Raw genomic sequence first — 23,579 nt, forward strand, 5'->3', positions numbered from 1 at the left:
GAAAGTCAGAAGAACGGTCACCATGGACTGCTCTCACAGAGCGCTCAATGTATCTCAGGGATTTACATCGGCCTCACACAGCTATTCAGCCATCCTCTTGAGCATAAGTGGTGTCACATATGGAGGCCAAAGTTCAGAGCCAAAAAGATAACTTTCCCAAGAAAGTTTCACTCTTCAGCAGAGTCTAAGTTATCAGCAGAGAACATAAGAACATAAGAAATAGGAGCAGGAGTAGGCCATCTAGCCCTTCAAGCCTGCCCCACCATTCAATAAGATCATGGCTGATCTGTCGTGGCTCAGTTCCACTTTCCCACCCTCTCCCCATAACCCTTAATCCCCTCTCTTATCAAAAACCCATCAACCCGCATCTTAAAAATATTTAGCGAGGCAGCCTCCACCACTTCAACGGGCAGAGAATTCCAGAGATTCACCACCCTTTGAGTGAAGAAGTTCCTCCTCAACTCCGTTCTAAACCGCCCCCCCTTTATCTTGAGGCCGTGCCCCCTAGTCCTACTGTCTTTTTTGAGCGGGAAGAGTCTCTCCACCTCTATCCTATCCATCCCATTCATCATCTTATATGTCTCAATGAGATCTCCCCTCATTCTTCTAAACTCTAACGAGTACAAGCCTAGTTTATTCAGCCTCTCCTCATAGCTCAACCCCCTCAACTCCGGTATCAGCCTAGTAAACCTCCTCTGCACTCCCTCCAAGGCCAAAATATCTTTGCGCAGGTGCGGCGCCCAAAACTGCACACAGTACTCCAGCTGCGGCCTCACCAATGCCCTATACAGCTGCAGCAAGACCTCCCTACTTTTATATTCAATCCCCCTTGCTATGAAGGCCAGCATCCCATTCGCCTTCCTGATCACCTGCTGCACCTGCAAGCTGGGTTTTTGTGACTCATGCACAAGGACCCCGAGGTGTCTCTGCACCGTCGCCTGCTGCAGTTTTTCACCACGTAAGTAATAGTCCTTCCTACCATTCTTCCTACCAAAGTGGACCACCTCACACTTGCCAACATTAAATTCCATTTGCCATTTCCTGGCCCATTCGCCCAGCCTATCTACATCCTTCTGCAGACTCTCCACACCCTCCGCACAATTTGCCGTTCCCCCAGTCTTGGTGTCATCAGCAAATTTCGACACCCTACACTCGGTTCCCTCCTCCAGATCATCTATATAAATGGTAAAAAGCTGAGGCCCCAGCACCGACCCCTGGGGCACTCCACTAGTCACCATCCGCCAGAGGTCCAGAGGTTGCAACTAATCCTAAGTGACAACTGCATTAATATTTTTTCCATATTAATTCAACATGCCCAGGCTGATTACAGCACACAAGTAGTCAATGATTTGTAATTTCTGCCAAAAGGACCAGCAAGAAACCTGAAGTGGCACGTTCAGAGAGAAATGGAGTGTGTATAGGCATCCATGGAAAAATCAGAAAGACCACAATTTGTGTCCATTTTCAAAGCTGCCTGCAATGATCCCTTTAATGATCACTAGTAAAGCATCTCCAGGTCCAGCACTTGAAAACTGCACCATGATCATTGACAGACATAAGCATTCAATTTAAGTATTTTTTAAAAAAGCCTTTTTTTGGGGCAGAGCTGCTGGTTGCCCATTGAGAATTAAGGGCCTTTGGGCAACAAGTGGTCAATGGGCTTTTAGATACAAATGCTCCTTGGCTACTTTGCAGTTAAACCTAAGCAACTATTTTTCAGGGTGCTTGGGGTGATGGTGCCCTTGTGGGCTTTTAAATACAGTGCTGTGATTTCTATTCCTTCCAAAAGAACAATATCTAAATATGAGACTGATGAAGGTCAGTGAGTAGATTACTGTATACCTGCACAAACCAGTCAATGGTGCAACAGTTCACAAGGGATGGAAACATTCGACATCGAGCTCGAAATGCATCACCAACAGGACTCATGCACAGTACAATGTGCAGTTTCTGCCGAACACGATTTATAAAAAATTGAAAGACCTGAAAAAAGGACAAAAAATTAATGGGTACATATATTTTTCCTATACACAGAATTTTCTTTGTTATATAATGACTGCATAACGATAAATCAGCAAGTACCTGTTGAAGAAAGATCTCGTGTGAAAAATTAAATGAATTATCTGGCTGAAGTGAATGGCTTAATTGCAGAAATTATTGAAAGCACAATGCTCCCCCCGATTCCCATGGGGCGGGGAGGAAAAATTCCACCCAAAGTCTGGACACGAAGAGTTTGATGTTATGACATTAGCGTCACCAGTAAATACAAATAGGAAAGGATGTGCCATTCTCTTCCTTAATTATCATTAGCATTGCCTAATGTTTAAGATTACGATTACAGAAAGCCAAGTCCAGTAAATACAAGTACATCCAACAATTAAAATCACAAAACAAGTGAAAAAGAGTAGCAAACAAATAAAATTCAAGTTAGCCACATATATTTTCCTTTGATAGAGTAATATAAGGTACAAATATTCAAGACTCCATGTTTTTGCAGAAAGGAATTAGAGCTTGGCTGCCCTGGTTGAAATTAGGAGAATTTTGTAGCCTTCTGAAAGCTCTATGGGGCAGAATTTCCCATTTCGCCTGCCACGGGAATCATAGTGGGCACGGGGCGGACATGGAAATGTCTGTTGACCTTGGGTGGGATTTTCCAATATCGAGTGTAACCAGGAAATCCAGGCCTATATCTCCTTTGCTCCAAGGCTATCTCCACCTATTGTAGCAACCATATTTGTGATTGCTAACAATACTTAAAATGTTTTTTTAAGTCTATGAGAAGAACATTGCTCAACTGGAACTGAAACCCCAATAGGTTAGAAATTAGAGTTGTTTCTTTTCATGTTTAAAAACTGTTTAACTATTAAGAGTTAAGCTGCTTCATTTTGTTAGAGTTATCATAGAATACCTACGGTGCACAAAATGGCATTTGGCCATTGAGTCAGCACAGACAAGCTATCTTATCCATGCCCACACCCGGTCCCCATGCCTGCACCTGCTTGATCACTGTAACGCTGAATCCATCTTTCTTACACAACTTCAGACACTGTGGAGTAATTAACATGGCTAATACAGTTAACCTGTACATCTTGTCCCTTCTTCTGAAGTTTACAAACCAATTTTTTTCAATTGAAATCCAGTTTAATGGTCCAACTTATTCATTTTAACAAGATGAACTCCAAATGTCACTGGATCCAACAGCTCAAAAAGCATTGTTATACTTAAACTGCATTATGAATAAAGCTTGTTCTGATTTTTAAAAATCCTTAATTTGTCACTGGAATCATTCTGTCCCTCACATGTATGCCAAAATAGAAAAATTGTTGGAGTCTAGTCTGGTTTCACAATATACATTGGAGTTCTAATCCAGGACCCTAACAACTGGTATTATAGAGTAACTTTAAGTTATCCAATCAGTATTTAATTGAAAACTGAGGCTAATTTATTATCTCTTAGTGGTGACTACCATTATGTTTCATTCACTTGTTAAATGGAGTAGCATATCGAAGGAGACAAAACTATTCTGAGGAGACAAAAATTCTGAGCACATTCTCTAAAGCCATTGAATAACTCAATGGGGATGATCTTGCGCTCAATGATGTGGACATAAAATTCAAAGAATTCAGAAAATGAGATTCTTGCTGATAAGATCTCATTTTCCAATTTTCACTGCCTCTTACTGGTGACTTAATGATGTGTGGGTTGAAGAGGGATTGTCCTGATGCTTGTATGAGACAGGGGGTGGGGGTTTCTCTTTTGGCTGTGCGGGGGTGGGGACGGGGGCAGGTTTCCCTGTTACTTGTGGGAGAACCCCCTGTCCGTGGAGGGGGTGGGGAGAATTTCTTTTTAACACAAATCAGGGCACATTTCAAAAACAGCATCCTGACCTCTCAAGAACAGACATTGCCAGCAGTATCAGGCTCCATCCAACCAATGTGATGGGAACCATGCCCCCAGACTTTCTGTGCATAGAGTGCCAGAGAATCTGGAGAGGAAACTTGGCTGTGCAGCTGCTGAGCTGCATGCCAGGTTTCTCACCCCAGCCAGCACTCTATGCACAGAGTATAAGATTTTGGCAATGGAACTGAAGGGAATTCTCCAGTTGTATAATGATTACTTCACTGTGCTTCTCTATGGCAATGTGTAAAACACTATACATGCACTAAAGGAGATTTTGGCACATTAATTAGAGTTAATTTGGGGATCTCATTTTCAAATTTGTCATCAGGTATGTGGCTTATTTTTTCTTTATTACCACCTCCACCTTGAAAAGACACAAATTGAAAATATGCTACAAGTATCAGAATTACTATGGACAAATAAATTATTTGATGTAGCTCCTCAAATAAATAATCTGCAATCACAAACACATTTTGATTCAGTAGCCACATTAAGTACATCTAATCTTTTAATAGCCTCTTTAGTCTATCCTTCAAAGTGTGACTTCAGAACCCCATGCTGAGATAATTTAGCTATTGAAACTTACACAATCATCCAAAATGACATAAGAGCCTTTGGGAAATGTCAACAATGATCAAATATTTAATTGTGTGACCGACACCAGATGGCCTGTCAATAAAAGCAGTCTGACAGACTTTTTTTTTGAACTCTCACTGACAAATTAAGCAAGTTTTGTTTTCAAGTTTAAAGAGCAGTGGATTTAAAAATAAAATTCAGATCCTGATACTTAAACAGACTTACATCTACTCCAATGATGCAGGTCATGGCCTCATAACAGCCAAAACGGGGTGTGTTTGAATTCTGTACTAATTTCAAATGGCCTTGTTGAGTTTACATTTTCCATCTGTATGAATCACACCCTGTCCCTTCCCTGCTAGTAAAAAATGGATCTGTCAGAAATGGAGGCAAAACTTCTGCATCCAGATCCTGCCTGCTTTTCAAAAGGACAATGGAGTCTTCTCAACTCAGTGAAAATCTGGCCCATGGCCACTTGGTGAAACAAACACTCAAAATAGATTGGCAGAAGGTGTTGTATCCATGGGCAAGAAGTGAACTTACAGATATTTGGACCCTTTGGTCACAGTTGGCACTAAAGCATGGATACCAGGATTTCAGGGGGATGGTGGTCATATATTCAAAAGAGGGAGGCCATTGTCCACGGCAAAGACATCCAAAACTTTTCTTTGGCACCTGGAGGAAGTCTCCAGCTCCTCATGGCTTCTCTAACTGAAGTAAGAAATTTGCCTTCAATAACACCTGCATTTCATATTCTTTCCATTTGACTTTACCTGGCAGGAATGCTGGAGTGGCATATAACATCAGAATCCTAATTGCGTTTGGGGCACATCGATATCTACAGGCCCTGAGCTAAATGTTAAAAGAATGACTCAACCAGATTCAATTGAGTGTCTTTTTCAGCTGCTCAGAAGAGCCATTTAAAACAAAATACAAGATGGAATCCAAGCAGGACATTAGCAAGTAAAGTTACCCAACCAACTTTAACCATCTACCTGCCCGAAGAATGGGCAAGGTATAAACCAAACCCAATTTTGTGACATTGCATGGGTATTCCTCCTATTCCAGCTACCAACAACTATCCCTTTGCAAGCACCATTGTTTCAATCAAATCATATTGTCAAGAAATCCCACCTTATCAACTTTGTATGTAAAGTATCCAATTTCATTCCTGTGTCTTGTGGTGGAACGATTGGATAAGCAGTGTTATAATCATCGGAAATTGCACCAGGCTATCTCAAATTGATTGACCTCCAAACTTTCTTGTGGGACAAGAACATGTTGTCATCCAGCAAACAGAAACTTACCAATAGAGAGCAAGTAAATATTCAACTCAATCACCTAGGCCAGATTCCTGCCACCTACCAAACATTCTGCATTAGCCAAAGTGACTGTGTTACCACATCAGTGCTTTTGAACTCTTACTTCATCTCTATTTCCTTCTGGTATTCCGGCATCCTTAGCTTTTGGACGAGTGGCAGCAAGAACCTGCTCGAGTTCATCTTTCTCAAACAAATTTGGAACTTCTCCAGAGTTGAGGATGTTATTGATGTCTTCCAGAAATTCCTCTACCACTATCTGTTAGGAAACAATGGTACATCAGTCTAATCTCAAGTCTGTTGGTAATTATGCCAACCAATCACAAGGAAGAAATATACTTAACAACTGACATGGTACTAAGCATTCTAGATAACTGTACCCAAATGTTTGAATCATGAGTATGCTGCTTGTAAAACCATGTATTGTCACTGGCTATGTCTCACTCTGATCATATCATATTCATTGTAAATGTACAACTAATTAAGGGCAACTACCATAAATACTACGGCCTAGAAATTCAGTTGCCCAACACTCGTATTTTCTTGGTTTCTTCCAATGCGGTGGGCAGGAAGATTTCTGCTCAGAGGTGTGCCATGTGGCATGTCAGAAAAGATACACATATTCAGAGCAAGAAAAAAATGAGGAGATAGATCATTTCAGCTACGGGGTCTCGGCTGGGTGATTCTTGCTCAGAAAACCTAAAAAGATCTGCCATGAGTGGCTTCTTAAGTCTGCAGCCACCATTTATGTTGAGGGCATCAATGCGGACCTCAAGAGATCTGACTCTACGCTATCTGTATGCTGTTACTGTCCTATAGGAAGGATGTGATTGCACTGGAGGGAGTGCAGAGGAAATTCACCAGGATGCTGCCTGGGATGGAACATTTAAGTCACAAAGAGCAGTTGGGTCGGCTTGAATTGTCTTTGCTGGAGAAGGCTGAGGAGCGACTCCCTACATTGTAGATATCAAATTCTGAAACATGCGTGGAAACTCAGGATTCCACATGATGCCAGACTTCCACTCCTGGCAAATCAAGACGTTAACATGCCCCCAAAGTATTCTCCACTCGGTCAGTATGGACAAACAATTATAATAACGAGCTGTGAAATATTTAGCTACCATTCATAAAAATGTAATGTTGTTAAATTGATATGAAATATACTTTTTGTTTAAAGATTGAATATTTACAGGGTGACATTTCATTGAACAAAGAACAAAGAACAAAGAACAACCCAGCACGGGAAACAGGCCCTTCGGCCCAACGAGCCCGCGCCGCCACATCGCCCTACACCTATTCTACCCTGCATGTCTACGAATGGGACCCTACTCAGTCAGATTCAGGGAAGAAATAGTGTCAATTTGGTGGAAACCAATTAGCCTAAGAGCACATCTTTGGGGTGTGGGAGGAAACCGGAGCGCCCGGAGGAAACCCACGCAACCACAGGGAGAATGCGCAAACTCCCACAGACACAGGCCCAAATCCATGTATCTGCACAGCTAGCAGTGCTAGTCACTGAGCTGTTGTGGAGCCCGTCTATCGGTCCAGGATCAAGCACACACACCGACATGAAGTACTAGGCCACTCCTGGACTTCCAAGAGCAGCCCACGCACAACCCGCCGTGTGCATGCCCCTCGCTTGACACGAGGTGGACCTCCACCTGTGGAATAAAGACAAAACATATTAGTTATACAGCCTGCCCTTCCGGTGTCTCCCGAGGTTTAACCCTATTTAATAGCCCCTACCATATCCCTCCATTCCCGTTTCACTCATATGCCTATCTAACTGCATCTTAAACGAATCCAACGTGCCTGCCTCCACCACCCTACTCGGTAGCGCATTCCAGACCCCCACAACTCTCTGTGTAAAGAACCTTCCTCTTACCTCCAAATTATACCTCCCCCCCCTCACCCTTAAGTGATGACCTCTTGTGTTCGTACCCAGTCTAGGGAGCAGTCTCTCACTATTAACTCTATCTATTCCCTTCAGTATCTTATATACCTCTATCATGTCCCCTCTCAATCTCCTTCTTTCCAAGGAGAATAGCCCCAGTCAGGAGAATTTTCCAGATTGACAAGGCTAAGAGTAGAGGTTCATATCATGTGTTGCAACTTACACCAGTTGAGCGAAACAAAAGTTATTGATTTTTCAAAAGCTATACCTGTGTGTCAGTGAAGAGAAAGACTGTATCTTTGTCATCAACCCCAGCCAGTTTATAAAGCTTTCGCAGGTCCTCATGGAACGAGTCATAGTTGTAGCCACGGCTGAGTTCAATTTGAAAGCACTTGTAGCTACATATGTGGGCGGCCAGTCGTGTGAGGGACTGTTTGCCCGTACCTCCAACGCCCACCAGAAGTGCATTTCCTCGTTCCTGGCGAATCATGCGAGCAATTCTGTAAGATCATTGTAGAATCATCTTAGAAAGATCTTGGCATTCTTAGTTCCAACCATTAATTTCTTCAAACTATCATGATGATATCACATGTACAAGGAGGTGCTATCACAACTTCCACATCAATCTCTAAAAATTTGTGATGTCGTATGTAGTTTACCAATATCATACATTATTATTCTCAGTTGTTCATTTGAACAATTATACTGTTTTAATCCTTATGAACCATTTCAAAGTTGGTGCTCAAGCATATCATTAGACTATTATCATTATCATTAGACTATTAATCCAGAAATTTAGCTAACGGTCCAGGTTTGGATCCCACCATGGTAGATGGTAGAATTTGAATTCAATAAAATACCAGAATTTAAAAATCTGCTGACGACTATGAAACCATGGGCAAGGGTTGGAAAAATCCATCTGGTTCACCAATGCCATTTCGTCCTTACCTGGTCAGACTTACATGTGACTCCCGAGTCACAGCAATGCAGTTGACTCTGAATTGCCCTCGGGCAACAAGAGATGGACAATAAATGCTGGTCAGCCAGTGACACCCATTTGCCACGAATGAATAAAAAATAAATTTACAATATTCGAAGTTTAAAGTATCCTTTTGTGTGAAATGCGTTTTCTTCATTGTTTCTGAAATGAAGCAACCCATGGCACATGTGCACATGAAGAAAACCAGAATTAACAGAAGAGAAGCTCCTGATCTCCCCAATTCCAGGCCACAATCCCCAATTTTCCTCAGTTCCAGACGTCATCCCCTGATTTCCCTACCTTATCCTAGGGCTTGTGATTCACCTGCTCATAATCCCAGGACCTTTCACTCCATGATTCCTGATCATCAAGATGTAAATTCCCTCTAAGCTGTGCACCAACACAACCACTAAGCACTTAGTTGAATAGCTACATGCCCGAAATGGGTGGGGTTGCAAAATCACGGGAGGTTAGCACCCATTCAAACTAGATTGTATTACTTAAAACCAGCCTGCACCTGTGAAAGGGGAAGTGTGTTTTAACTGGAGCAGTTGCTGCAAATAGCTGGGGAAGTGTGTGGCCTGCAAAAAGATTCACTGTGGCTCAAGCAGGGAGAGAGTTATCTCTGACAGGACTGATGTAGGACTGCAGGACTTAGTTTAGGACAGGACAAGAGGCCCTCTATCCACAGAGGACGAGGAAATCCTCCAGACAGACTCTGCAAAGACAGTGGGAACAGATAGCCATCACAGTCACTGCCAGCAATCGAGTCCCGAGGAGGTGGATTCATATCGCAAGAGGTTCAATGATCTCATGCAACTGGTCAGTGAATGCATCTTCAAATACCATACCACATCAGCAACAACATTCAATTCAAATTATTTTCAATTCACTACATCCCCATCATACACCTATCAACAATCTCTAAAAATCACAACTCAATCCATACATTCATTGCCTCACCTCAATTTCATGCACTGAGTACTGTCACAAGCATCAGATCTCTCAGATTTTGCACCCATTCAGCCATGACAGCTACCTCACCTCAAACACATTGCACCACACTCCCGGGGTGCGATTTTCTGGCTGCACTCACCCCGAAACTGAAAATTCCTGCCCAAGTTCAATGGACCTTTCCATGGTCTGCTCCTCACCTGCTACCATTCTTGTGGTGGTCAGAATGGGAAAATTCAGGTGACTGACATACGTCCCTCTGTTTGTAGGGCATAATGGCACATTTACAAGCAACAGAGACTCAACAGCAGGATGACAGAAACAGTTGATATCATTGGAAGGGCCATTACTGCGATTATGGTTAGCTGTGAGGCTGAATGTATCAAAGGTGACATTATTCCCATATCCAACCCTCCTCCTCACTTCTCCCTCATCCCATAATTTCTTCTGTTACACAAGCAGCAGATGGTCTTTTTGCTTTCTGCCCTTCCTTTACTGCAACAACCCTACCCTATGCATTTCTCCTTTCAGATACTTAAGGGCTGTCACTGGGACACTGCAATATAGGGGAAGTCTGATATTCTGGCAAAGCCAAATGTTCACTGTTCCAGCAGCTCTGAGTGAAAAACAATTTATTCCCCTGTCTTTGCAGCTCCAACCTGAAAAGGTACCAACATGAAGAAGTTCAAGGCCATGGTCATCACAGTCATTAGCAATGCCATCCTCAGTCTGCATCAGATGGCAGATTTCCAGAAGCACCCTCCTTACTGAAATGGAAATGTTTTGCACATTTTTCCTCACTGATGTTGATACAGGAGAATTGCTCCTTGAAGATCCAGAATTGAAATGGCCTTGTATGGACTCCTACTCTAGTTCCTGCTCCTCATTCTTCAAGCAGTTTGTCCTGCTCTGTGCCACCTCTGTTGCTCACCCTTCATGCTGTAAGCCAAGTGAGATAGAAACTACAACACCCATGACTGGAAGCTCAAGATGTAAGCAGAACCTGTTAAGTCAGTACCAGGTCTCCACCATGCGCCACAGTACTCCCTGTTGATTTCACCATCTTAACAGTGCAATCCTCCAAAGACATCTATCAACTCAGAACACCAGTCAAAATCAGTGACTAATCTGAAAACAGTTCATGATTCCTTTAAAAGGGGTTGGTGGGGACAGATGGTACCTTCCTGTTGGGCTGTGCAAGATTAAGAGAGGAGGTTTGCTGGAGTGATGAAGTCAAAAATGGAATTGTTCAAGTCAAATCAGTGTTACGCCCTGGCAAATGTGCTTACTCTGTAAATATTCACGCTATCAATCTTAGCAAAATGACATCCTATGAACCAGCACCACACTTAATGTGAATACTACGTTGGACCCCTAATGGCAGCCATTGCTGCAAAAATGCAGATGCTACATACCCAAATCTTGCAACATCAAAATTTGAATGTTAAAACATATAATTCCTTTCTAGAGCTCCACCAGTTTCTTGATAATTTATGCCATCTTTCCTTTCTTTCTCGTTTTTGATGTAACCAAGAATGTTAAGTTGCCACTCCTCCCTTTGTTTGAGCGAAATCTTCACTACTGCCTCATGATAATCCTATTTGGCTACTTGCACCTGATGCTCACCAACCTTATTATGTCTCAGGCATTCAAGAATATGCACTCATCTCCCCTCACCCCTCCTTTCCCTACCCCACAATCCCTCCATATCTGATCTCTCCTATTTCAGACCAACTGTTTTATGCTAGTTTAGCCTATCTCCCAATCCCTTCAGCTCTGTTTATCTCCTCATAATCCTGGTGCCCCTACTGGACTAAAATCCGATCCAGAAAACAACCATGATGCATTCTTTGAAGTGCTCTATATTTTGACCTCATGTATTACGAATGGATAGTGAAGAAGTCAAGAAATATGGGGTGAGGGTAGCCATGTAGAGTGAGCTAGAAGGTCAGACACAATTTTATTGAAGACTCAATGGACCAGATGTCATACTTCTGCTCCTGTTTTCCTACATTGTAAAAACATTCATGTCTTGAGTTGATTAGAATTACCCAATATTATTATTTTGCTGCATCTAGCCTATTAGTATGTGATGGGATTCCTGGGATAGCACCTACTGGGATACATATGGGACAGGTACAGGAAGAATTTACTCTCCGAATGGAATTTCCCACAACAGTGTTCATGGGGTAGCAACACTGTAATGATTCTACTCCACTCTAGATTCCAATGCCTCTGCCTACACTGTCCCTGAATTCTGCTCTGGTGGAACATATACACGGCCCAGAATTTTACAGTTGTTCTCATTTGTGGGACCTTACAGTCCCAATGAACGCGTGACCCCGCCATGGATTTCCTAGAGGTGAGGGGTGCATTCAACAGCAAACCTGTTGACAATGGCAGGATCTTCTGATCCCGCTGCCAACCCTCTGCGGCAGCGAAACTAGCAGTGGTCTGCGTGTAAAATCCCGCCCATGGTATGCATGTTCACTTATACATAAAACAAGAAATAGTTAGTGCTAAATAAAAGCTAGTACCTCGAAACATGTTCAACTGCATCTTGAAAGAAAACTAGTTTCATCTCTTTGGAACTTGTCATATTATAATCGTCCATGTAGTCCCGTAGAACACCTTTTACTTTTTCATAATTTAGCAAATCTTCATAAAACCGGTCTGCTTTCTCCGCTCCAATCTGAAAAGAGTAATTGGGGACTCCACTGAATAAATTACACCTATATAGAATAACTGATTCCCTGGGGTGATTATATGTGAAATAAGGGCTTCATTGATTTCATTACATGCATTGTAATGGGAAAGTGGTAATAAACTACACAGAGAACTGATATCTGGAAATTACTATACAGAGAACAATGAGGAACTGGAATAATTACATAGGCAATAAAAATACTTAGCAATGACTCAAACAGGCAAAATGTTTATAAATTAATAACCAAATCAATGACCTCAAAGGAAACATCAATTAAATGAGATTACCTGTCGTAATTGTAATAATTGAATCATACGTAGCTTTGATATTACTCCTTATTATTAACTCATCATTAAACTATAAATTGTTTGCTTTTATTATTCAATGGATTTCTATTCATTTGCAGTAAACTTTTGCATTGCCATCTTTCAATGCAATCAACCTCTTTTACGTAAAAACATCATACAGAAAATAATTATGAAGAAACACATGTGAGTTTACTAAGAAACAAAAAACTGGACAATACACATAAAATTTAATCAAAGTATTTAGTTTCCTATATTACTAATAATTATCCCATTTAATAGTTACAATCCAAAGGTCAAAAAGGAAAGGGACTCATGAGAATAAGAGGACCTTTTGATCAATGTGTTTTCAGCCCAAGGAAGGAAACAGTGCTAGTCTAGCTCTGGATGCAATTAGGTGAATAGAGCATGTCTGCATGGGAGTGTGATTGGGAAACAGTGATCATAACATCATGAGATTTAGAATAGATATATTTAAATATATATATAATTGAGAGAGAGAGAGAGAGATAAGAGAGAGAAAGAGATAGATAGATACATAGATAGATACAGAGAAAGAATAATAATAATAATAAAAACATTGGCCGTTCTCAAAGTACTAAAGTCACCAGGTTTGAATGGGATGCATAAAAACTTAAGTGAAATAAATCTCTCACTACAATCTTCCAATTCGGCTTTGATTTTAGCTTATGTCAGAGGACTGGAGAATTGCAATTGCCAAACTCCTCTGTTTAAAAAACAAAGAGAGAAAAAACACGGCAACTATAGGCTAGTCAGCTAAATTTCAGTGGTGGGCAAACTTTTAAAGGGAATAATCTGGGTCAAAAGTATTTGGCATTTGAAAAAGCTAAGGCTAAAAATATAGGGGGCAATTCTTCCAAAAAAAACTTGCCGGAAAACTATAGTAATTCACGCAGATTTTTCCAGTGGGAGTTCAGAGAAGAATCTTCCACACACTGTGCAATGCAAAGGCCACCAGCGTGAATATCATTAGATTTCAGGCTGGAGGGGCTGAAATCAGTGGGCTTCTGTGCATGCACAGTGGCCCTGAAGCGTTAGTCTCCCATTTGCTAGCCAGCGATTGAGCTGGCCAGCCCGGGATCCTCACAGTGCTGTCCCCCAAAACCTTCCCCATCGCCCGATCGCAGTCCCTCTGCCATTCCCAGGCCAGCCCTGTCCCCCTATACCAGATGGCCCAAATCCCCAGCTCCCTATCTCTGCAGTGATGATCCCCCCACCACTGTCTGGGTGAAGAAATTTTTCCTCACCCCAGTTCAAAAGATTTACCTCTTATCCTCAAACTATGACCTCTAGTTCTGGACTCCCCTACCATCAGGAACATACATTCTTTCTGAATCCACCCTGTCTAATTCTGTTAGAATTTTAAAAGCTTCTATGAGGTCCCCTCTCACTCTTCTAGACTCCAATGAATCTGACACAGCTCAGCTGGTGTATTTGGTACTGGGTTCAATTCTGGGCACCACACTCTAAGAATGATATCAAGGCCTTGGAGATGGGGCAGGTGAGGTTTACTAGTATGGATTGGAGATGAGGGATCACAAACATGTGAAAGGATTGGAGAAGTTGAGTTTGTTTTCCTTGGAAAAGAAAAGATTAAGAAGAGGTTTGATAAAAGTGTTAATAGAAAATAACAGGAAGAACTCTGAAAGGGTAAATAAAAAAAGCACCATTGCCAGTGGCAGAATGGTCAATAACAAGAGGATACAGATTTAAGATGATTGGCAAAATACCACGGATTTTGTGAGTTGTTGTGCTCCAGGGTACACTGCCCGACAGGGTAGTGGAAGCAGATTCAATAATAACATTCAAAAGAGGCTTGGACAAATAGTTGAAGGGAAAATAATCTCCCAGACTATTGGAAATGGAGGGTAATGGGAGTTTTGGATCACTCCATCAACTAGCCAGCACAGGCACAGTGCATGGAATAATACCTTAATGTAGTTTATCATTCAATGATTCCGTAACAGTGAAGCTATGGTTCTAGTAAGTGCAAAATATTCTTTTACCTTCATAAAATCTCCAAAGATAATTGGACTGGTAATAAAGTAATCTGGTTCCAGCTGAACTGAAAAATGCTTGCCTTTAATAAAAAGGAAAAGTGTATCAACAAGATGAAAATACAATAACCACAAATAAATTATTTTGTATATCCTTACAGTACCAGCACACACAGAAACACAGCAAATAGAAGCAGGAGTAAGCCATTCAATCCTTCGAGCCTACTCCGCCATTTATTAACATCATGGCTGATCATCCAACTCTACAGCCTGTTCCTGCTTTCCCCCATTCCTTTTGCTCCCTTTAGTTCCAAGAGCTATGTCTAACTCATTGAAAACAAACAATGTTTTAGCCTGAATTACTTTCTGTGGTAAAGAATTTCACAGACTTATGACTCTCTGGGTGAAGAAATTCTCATCTCAGTCTCAAATGGTCTACCCCGTGTCTTCAGACTGTGACCCCTGGTTCTGTCGTCTCCCGCCATTGGGAATATCTTGTCTAGTCCTGTTATAGGTCTCGATAAGATCACTCTAAGTTTTCTGAAGTGCAATAAATATCGCCCTAATGGCTCAATCTCTCCTCATAAGTCAGTCCAACCATCCCAGAAATAAGTCTGGTAAACCTTTGCTGCACTCCCTCCATAGCAAGAATATCCTTCCTCAGAGAAGAAGACCAAAACTTCACACAATATTCCAGATGTGGCCTCGCCAAGGCCCTGTATAACTGCAACAAGACATCACTGCTCCTGTACTCAAATCTTCTCACTATAAAGACCAACATACCATTTGCCGCCTTCGCTGCCTGCCGCACCTGCATGTTTATCTTCAGTGATTGGTGTACAAAGACACCCAGGCCTCGTTGCACATTCATCTCCGTCAATCTATAATCATTCAGATAATAATCTATCTTGCCGCTTTTGCTACCAAAGTAGATAACCTCACATTTATCCACATTATATTGCACCTGTCTTGCATTTGCTCACTCACTCAACTGGTCTAAATCACACTGAAGCATCTCCGCATCCTCCTCCAAAGTCCAACTTTGTGACCCTCCCACCCAACTTTGTGACATCTGCAAATTTGGTGAAATTACATTCAGTTCCCTCATCTAAATCATTAACATACATTGTAAATAACTGGGGTCCTAGCACTAATCCCTGCAAAACTCAGCATGGAGGCACAGTTGTTAACACTGCTGCCTCACAGCACCAGCATGTATTTGATTCCCGGCATGGGTTTTTTTTTGATTTGATTTGATTTATTATTGTCACATGAATTAGCATACAGTGAAAAGTATTGTTTCTTGCATGCTATACAGACAAAGCATACCGTTCATAGAGAAGGAAACGAGAGAGTGCAGAATGTAATGTTACAATTATAGCTAAGGTGTAGAGAAAGATCAATTTAATGCAAGGTAGGTCCATTCAAAAGTCTGATGGCAGCAGGAAAGAATCTGTTATGTCAGTTGATATGTGACCACAGATTTTTTTATCTTTTTCCCAATGGAAGAAGATGGAAGAGAGAATGTCCAAGATGCATGGATTCTTAATTATGCTGGCTGCTTTGCCAAGGCAGCGGGAAGTGTAGATAGAGTCAATAGATGGGATTGTCTGTGTAGAGTCTGCACATTCTCCCTGTGTCTGTGTGGGTTTCCTCCGGGTGTTCCGGTTTCCTCCCACAGTCAGATAGATGTGCTGGTTAGATGCATTGGCCTTGCTAAATTCTCTCTTAGTGTACCCAAACAGGCACCAGAGTGTGGCGACTAGGGGATTTTCACAGTAACTTCATTGCAGTGTTAATGTAAGCCTACTTGTGACACTAATAAATAAACTAAAACTAGTCAGTGCTTGCCACTTGAAAGAGTACCCACTCTGTTTTATGTTGGCCAACCAGTTTTCTATTTGTCTCAATACACTACCTCCCACATCACATGCGCTTTAATTTTACATGCTCATCTCTTAAGTGGGATCTTATCGAAAGCCTTCTGCAAGTCCAAATAAACCACATCCACTGGCTCCCCGTCATCAACTCTACTAGTTATATCCATGACAAATTTCAGTAAAATTCAAGCATGGTTTGCTTTCATAAATCCATGCTAACTCTGTTCAATCTGGCCACGGTTTAATAGTGTTCTGCTATTAAATCCCTTTTCATACAATCTAGCATTTCCCCTATTACAGATGTCAGGCTTCTATAATTTTCTGCTTTCTCTCTACCACCCTTTTCAAGTAGTGGGGTCACATCCATAGGAGCTGCTCCGAGTCTATAGAATCTTGGAAGGTGACCGTCAATGCATTCACTATTTCCAGGACCACTGTATACTGGGATGTAGATTATCAGGCCCTGGAGATTTATGAGCCATCAAACCCATCAATTGCTACAACACCATTTCCCTACTAATACAGATTTTCTTCAGTTCCTCCCTCTCACTAAACCCTGTATTCCCCAATATTTCTAGTACACTGTGTCCTCCTTTGTGAAGACAGAAGCAAAATATGTATTTAGTTGGCTAACCATGACTTTGTTCCCATTATAAATTCCCCTGTTTTTGACTGTAAGGGACCTAATTTTTTTTTATATATCTGCACACCAATAGAAGCTTTTACAGTCAGTTTTTATTTTCCCTCCAAGCTTGCTCTCATTCTTAACTTTATGCTTCTTAATCAATTCCTTTGTCCCCCTTTGCTGATTTTTAAACTGTCCCCCATCTTAAGGTCTGTTGTTTTTGCTGTTCAATTGACATCTCTTCCATGGATCTAAAACTATCCCTAATTTCCCTCATAAACCATGGCATGGCCACCTTTTCCATTTTATTTTGCACCAGACCGGAAAGAACAAGTCTTACAGCCACAATAATTTGCTTTTATCGATCATAGTCAAATCGTGCCTCATATCATTGTAATTTCCTTTATTTCAATTGGTGTTTTTGATTAGATTTGATTTGATTTATTATTGTCACATGCATTAACATACAGTGAAAAGTACTGTTTCTTCCACACTGTACAGTTAAAACATCATTCATAAAACAAGAGAGTGCAGAATGCAGTGTTACAGTCGTAGCTAGAGTGTAGAGAAAGATCAACTTAATGCAAGGTAGGTCCATTCAAAAGTCTGACAGCAGCAGGAAAGAAGCTGTTCTTGAGTTGGTTGGCACATGACCTCCGACCTTTATATCTTTCTCCTGACAGAAGAAGGTGGAAGAGAGAATGTCCAGAGTGTGTCGAGTTCTTAAGTATGCTGGCTGCTTTGCCGAGGCAGCAGGAAGCGTAAACAAAGTTAATGGATGGGAGACTGTTTTGCATGATGGATTGGGCTTCATTCATGACCTTTTGTAGTTCCTTGCAGTCTTGGGCAGAGCAGGAGCCATACCAAGCTGTGATACAACCAGAAAGAATGCTTTCTATGGTGCATCTGTAAAAGTTGGTAAGAGTTGTAGCTGACATGCCAGATTTCCTTAGTCTTCTGAGAAAGTAGAGGCATTGGTGGGCTTTCATAACTATAGTGTCAGCATGAGGGGACCAGGACAGGTTGTTGGTGATCTGGACACCAAAAAACTTCAAGCTCTCGATCTTTTCTGCTTCATCTCCTCTGATGTAGACAGGGGAATGTTCTCCTTTACACTTCCTGAAGTCAATGACAACCTCCTTTCATTTTGTTGACATTGAGGGAGAGATTGTTTTTGCCTCACCAGTTCACTGGATTTTCTATCTCATTCCTATACTCTGTCTTGAGATCTGACCTACTACGGTGGTATCATCAGCAAACTTGAAAATTGAATTGGAGGGAATTTGACCACACAGTCATAGCTGTATAAGGAGTATAGTAGGGGGCTGAGAACACAGCCCTGTGGGGCCCCGGTGTTGAGGATGATCATGGAGGAGGTGTTGTTGCGATTCCTCACTGATTGTGGTCTGTGAGTTATGAAGTTCAGGACCCAGTCGCAAAGAGGGAGGTGCCAAGGCCCAGGCCACGGAGCTTGGAGATGAGTTTCGTGGAAATAATAGTGTTGAAGGCTGAGCTGTAGTCAATAAATAGGAGTCTGACATCGGTGTCTTTGTGATCTAGATGTTCCAGGGAAATGGGATCTGATGTGGACCTGTTGTGGAGGTAGGCAAACTGTAGTGGATCCAGGTAGTCCAGGAGGCAGCAACTGATTCGTGCCATAACTAATCTTTCAAAGCACTTCATAATGATGGATATCAGAGCCACCGGCCGATAGTCATTAAGGCACGCTGTTTGATTTTTCTCAGGTAGGTACCAGGATGAAGCAGATAGGGACCTCAGATTGTTGTAAAGAGAGGTTGAAGATATTTGTGAATATCCCCACCAGCTGTGTGCACATCTGGGTACCCCATCTGGGCCAGTCGCTTTCGTGAATTGACCTTCGAGAAAGCTGCTCTAACATCTGCAATGGTGACCCCAGATACAGGTTCATCCAGGACTTCCAGGGTAGAGGACACGCTCTCATTGACCTCTTGCTCAAAATGGGCGTCGAATGCACTGAGCTCATCAGGGAGGGGTGCATTGGAGCTGGCGATTTTACATGACTTCATCTTGAGCCTGTGTACTATAGGCCACCCAACAGCCCAAGGCCAGTGGAAGAAGGCATTTGTAAAGACATTTTAGATAGGTGCTGAAAGAATAGGGTGGTTGTAGTGGGTGACTTTAATTTTCCTGGAGTGGATTGGAAGGTGCCTAGAGCTGGGGGTTCGGATGGGGAGGAATTTGTAAAATGTGTGCTGGAAGGGTCCTTGGAGCAGTACATAACTAGCCCGACTAGGGAGGGTGCTACAGTGGATCTAGTGTTGGGTAATGAGCCGGGGCAGGTGGTTGAGGTTGTGGTAGGCAAACATGTGGCTAACACTGACCACAAGTCTGTCTACTTTAGGATAAAAATGGAAAAGGATGAGTGCCGTCCGAAGGGGAGGGTGCTGAACTGGGGGAAGGCGAGCTGTAGCCGGATTAGGAAGGAGCTGAAGGACACTGATTGGGAGAGGTTGTTAGCGGGTAAGTGGGAGGCTTTCAAGAGCAAACTGAAAATGTTGCAGGAAAGACATGTGCCGGTAAAGAGGAAGGATGGAAAAGGCAGGATTAGAGAGCCATGGATTACAGGGGATATTGAGGACTTGGTCAGGGAGAAGAGAGAGGCATATGTTAGGTCTAAGCAACTGGGAACGGAGAGAGCACTGGAGGAATATAGAGAGAGCAGGAGGGAGCTCAAAAGGGGAATTAGAAGGGCGAAAATGGGGCACGACATGGCTTTGGCTGATAGGATTAAGGGAAATCCAAAGGCATTTTACTCTTATATTAGGAACAAGAGGGTGGTTAGAGGGAAAATAGGTCCTCTTAGGGACAAAGGAAGGGAACTATGTATTGAGTCTGAGGGAATGGGGGAGACCCTGAATGAATACTTTGCATCGGTATTCACGAAGGAGAGGGGCTTGGTGTCTTGTAATGTCTTGGAGGGAGCTGTAGACCAGTTGAAGGAAATATTCATTACGAGGGAGGAGGTGTTAGGGTTTTTAGGTAGCATAAAAACTGATAAAGCTCCGGGGCCTGATGGCATTTATCCCAGGCTGCTTAGGGAAGTGAGAGATGAAATTGCTGGGCCTCTGACGCAAATTTTTGTCTCTTCTTTGGACACAGGTGAGGTCCCAGAGGACTGGAGGATAGCTAATGTGGTACCGCTGTTTAAAAAGGGCAGTAGGGATAACCCTGGTAATTATAGGCCAGTGAGTTTGACATCAGTGGTAGGAAAATTGTTGGAAAAAATTCTTAGGGATAGGATGTATGAGCATTTGGAGCGTTGCGATCTGATTAGGGATACGCAGCATGGCTTTGTTCAGGGGAGGTCTTGCCTTATGAATCTGGTAGAATTTTTTGAGGAGGTGACAAAAACGGTTGATGATGGACGAGCCGTTGATGTCATCTACATGGATTTCAGTAAGGCGTTTGACAAAGTCCCTCACGGTAGGCTGGTAGAAAAGGTTAAGGCACATGGGATACAGGGACAGGTATCTAGATGGATTGAAAACTGGCTAGGCAACAGGAGACAGAGAGTAGTAGTGGAAGGGTCCTTTTCTAGCTGGAGGTCTGTCACCAGTGGTGTGCGGCAGGGCTCAGTACTGGGACCTCTTCTCTTTGTAATATATATAAATGACTTGGAAGAGGGCGTACGTGGTGTGATCTGCAAGTTTGCAGATGACACCAAGATGGCAGGATTGGCGGATGGCGAGGAGGATTGTCAGGTGACACAGCAGGATATAGATAGGCTGGTATATTGGGCAGATAAATGGCAGATGGAATTTAATCCTGACAAATGCGAGGTGATGCATTTTGGAAGGAATAATGCAGGGAGGAGTTACATGATAAAAGGTAGACCAATTAAGGGTACAGAAATGCAGAGGGACCTGGGAGTGCAAGTGCACAAGTTTCTGAAGGTGGCAACCCAGGTGGAGAAGGTTGCAAAGAAAGCTTATGGAATGCTAGCCTTTATAGGAAGGGGTATAGAGTATAAGAGCTGGCGTCTAATGCTTCAGTTGTACAGAACGTTGGTTAGACCGCATTTGGAGTACTGCGTCCAGTTCTGGTCACCTTACTATCAGAAGGACGTGGAGACCCTGGGGAGAGTGCAGAGGAGGTTTACCAGGATGCTGCCTGGTATGAAAGGACTGGGTTATGAGGAAAGATTGGATAAACTGGGGCTCTTCTCCTTAGAAAGACGGAGATTAAGGGGGGATCTGATAGACGTGTATAAAATAATGAAGGGTATAGATAGAGTCAACAGTGGCAGGCTTTTTCCTAGACTGGAGACAAATATCATGAGGGGTCACGAGCTAAGGGTGAGGGGGGAGAAGTATAATTTGGATACTAGAGGGAGGTTTTTCACACAGAGGGTCGTGGGGGAATGGAATTCATTACCAAGGTGGTGGAGGCAGGCACGCTGGACTTGTTTAAGGTTTACTTAGATAGACACATGAGTGAGACAGGGATGGAGGGTTATAGGAGACGGTTTTAAAAAGGGTCAGAGCCTCGGGACGATACTGGAAATCTAATGCTACATGTTAATGTTTTGTCTCTTTTAATCCGCAGGTGTATTCGTCCACCTTGTTGTCTAACAAGGGGCATGCGCATGGTGGGTCGTGTGTGGGCTGCTCTTGGATGTTTTGAGAGTGGCCTAGTACTTCGTGTCGTTGTGTGTGCTTAAAACTGGACCAGCAGATGGGCACCACAACAGCTCAGTGACTATCACTGCTAGTTGGGCAGATACATGGATTTGGGCCAGTATCTGTGGGAGTTTGCGCATTCTCCCTGTGGTTGCGTGGGTTTCCTTCGGGTGCTCCGGTTTCCTCCCACACCCCAAAGATGTGCTCTTAGGCTGACTGGTGTAACAAATTATCCCTAAACTATTCTCGCCTGAATCTGGTTACAATACAGGTACCATACGCATACACACGGGTCAAGGTAGATGTAGGAAAATGCTTTGTTAAGGTGGCAGTGCGGGCTCATTGGGCCGAAGGGCCTGTTTCCCGTGCTGGGTTGTTCTTTGTTATGTCTTGCAGACCTTGCCATAGTCGGCGGGGGTCAGTGTAGCTAACCTGGGACTCTTACAACTGATATCAACTACCTGTTAAGATTTTGAATATATTTCTTACTTAATTTGTGGATTTTAATCTATTTTACAAAGCTGAGTGTTGAAATTCTAATCTGTACATTAGGAAGAAATAACATCTATTCTGCAAACTAATAAAAATTACAAAATAAACTCCAGAATACAACTACATTTTACAATAGTTAAAGTAGTGCATGTGAGCATTTTGAAGCACTGATAAGAAAAGAACTCCTTACTGGCCATTTCACACAACATATTAATGAAATAATGTTTGTCTTCGGTGTTGATAAGCCGATCATGGAAGACTCGTAGACATTCGTGGCAAAAAAGCCTAAATATTTGTTGATCTGTTCTTACTGTACCAGGATTACACTGAAGAATTCCTGAAAGGAAAATAAAGCATTTAAAAGAAAACAAAATTCAAATGTCAGAAATCTCCAAATCACACAAAATGATGCACATAAACAACAGTTTGACTGACATTTAAAAAATAAAGAAAGGACAATGTGCAATGAGTAACCAGATCTAGATGTAACATGGCATCATAGTCATAAGTTGAGTATTTGACCATTTTAAATATAAACCTATATACACTATATACATAATAGGCAGGATTTTCTCAGCAATCCACTGTTGTCACTAAGGTTTTACATTGAATGTACCTTTCGCCCTTAGGAAACCTGTGGCAGGGGTGTTCTGTCAGAGGGACCGGAAGGTCCCGATGGCATAAACAGCTGAAATGTTCTAGCCAATAGCCCGTAGCTCCAAGCTCCAGGGTATTGTAACTAGAAGGTGCCCAAAGATGCATAAGGGAGCTTTTCCCTGGAAATCCCCAGGTAATGATTACATGGCAATTGCCTGGGAAGTTCAAACATCTATTGGGCATTTGCTCTACAATGGGAACCATCCAACAGTATGGTATAAATTGCAAGCTTTGAATGGTTATGACTGTTTTACAGTAATAGTTACATGAAAAAGGTTAGAATTGAAACCACCTCTAACTTCTAGCGAACTATAGCACTGATCACCCCCTCCCCAGTCCCTGAACCCCCAGGCTAGCCCTCCCGCCACCACCACCCATTATTCCTCCCCCCACTATCCCAATGTAATACAGTCACTCCCTTAACACCCCACAGGACATCCAACCATCCCCCAACATCAACTAAAGCTCTCCCCAGCTAACTCCCCATGGGACTCTCCCCACACCCTTGACCCCAACAGTATATCCTACCTCCCATGGAATGCCATGACTGCCCTCCCTTTGCTTTTCACTGACCACCAGATCCCCATCATTCCCCCCTCCCCCAAGCAGGTG

The 23,579-nt window shown here is 42.5% G+C and overlaps 1 protein-coding gene across 1 annotated transcript in view; it reads right to left on the reverse strand.

Annotated features, from left to right (window-relative positions):
• Positions 1-23,579, reverse strand: part of dnah6 (dynein, axonemal, heavy chain 6) — a 300,004-nt gene that overhangs the window by 125,639 nt on the left and 150,786 nt on the right. Inside the window, exons 43-48 of the mRNA XM_080188484.1 lie at positions 22,501-22,647; positions 14,662-14,735; positions 12,160-12,314; positions 7,958-8,189; positions 5,902-6,054; positions 1,843-1,983 (exon numbers count right to left, since the gene is read on the reverse strand). Coding sequence (XP_080044610.1) covers positions 1,843-1,983; positions 5,902-6,054; positions 7,958-8,189; positions 12,160-12,314; positions 14,662-14,735; positions 22,501-22,647 — 902 coding nt within the window. The remainder of the gene's footprint in view (positions 1-1,842; positions 1,984-5,901; positions 6,055-7,957; positions 8,190-12,159; positions 12,315-14,661; positions 14,736-22,500; positions 22,648-23,579) is intronic.

This window comes from Carcharhinus amblyrhynchos, chromosome 5 (genome assembly GCF_965287045.1).
Source record: "Carcharhinus amblyrhynchos chromosome 5, sCarAmb.v2.hapA, whole genome shotgun sequence".
Lineage (NCBI taxonomy): Eukaryota > Metazoa > Chordata > Chondrichthyes > Carcharhiniformes > Carcharhinidae > Carcharhinus > Carcharhinus amblyrhynchos.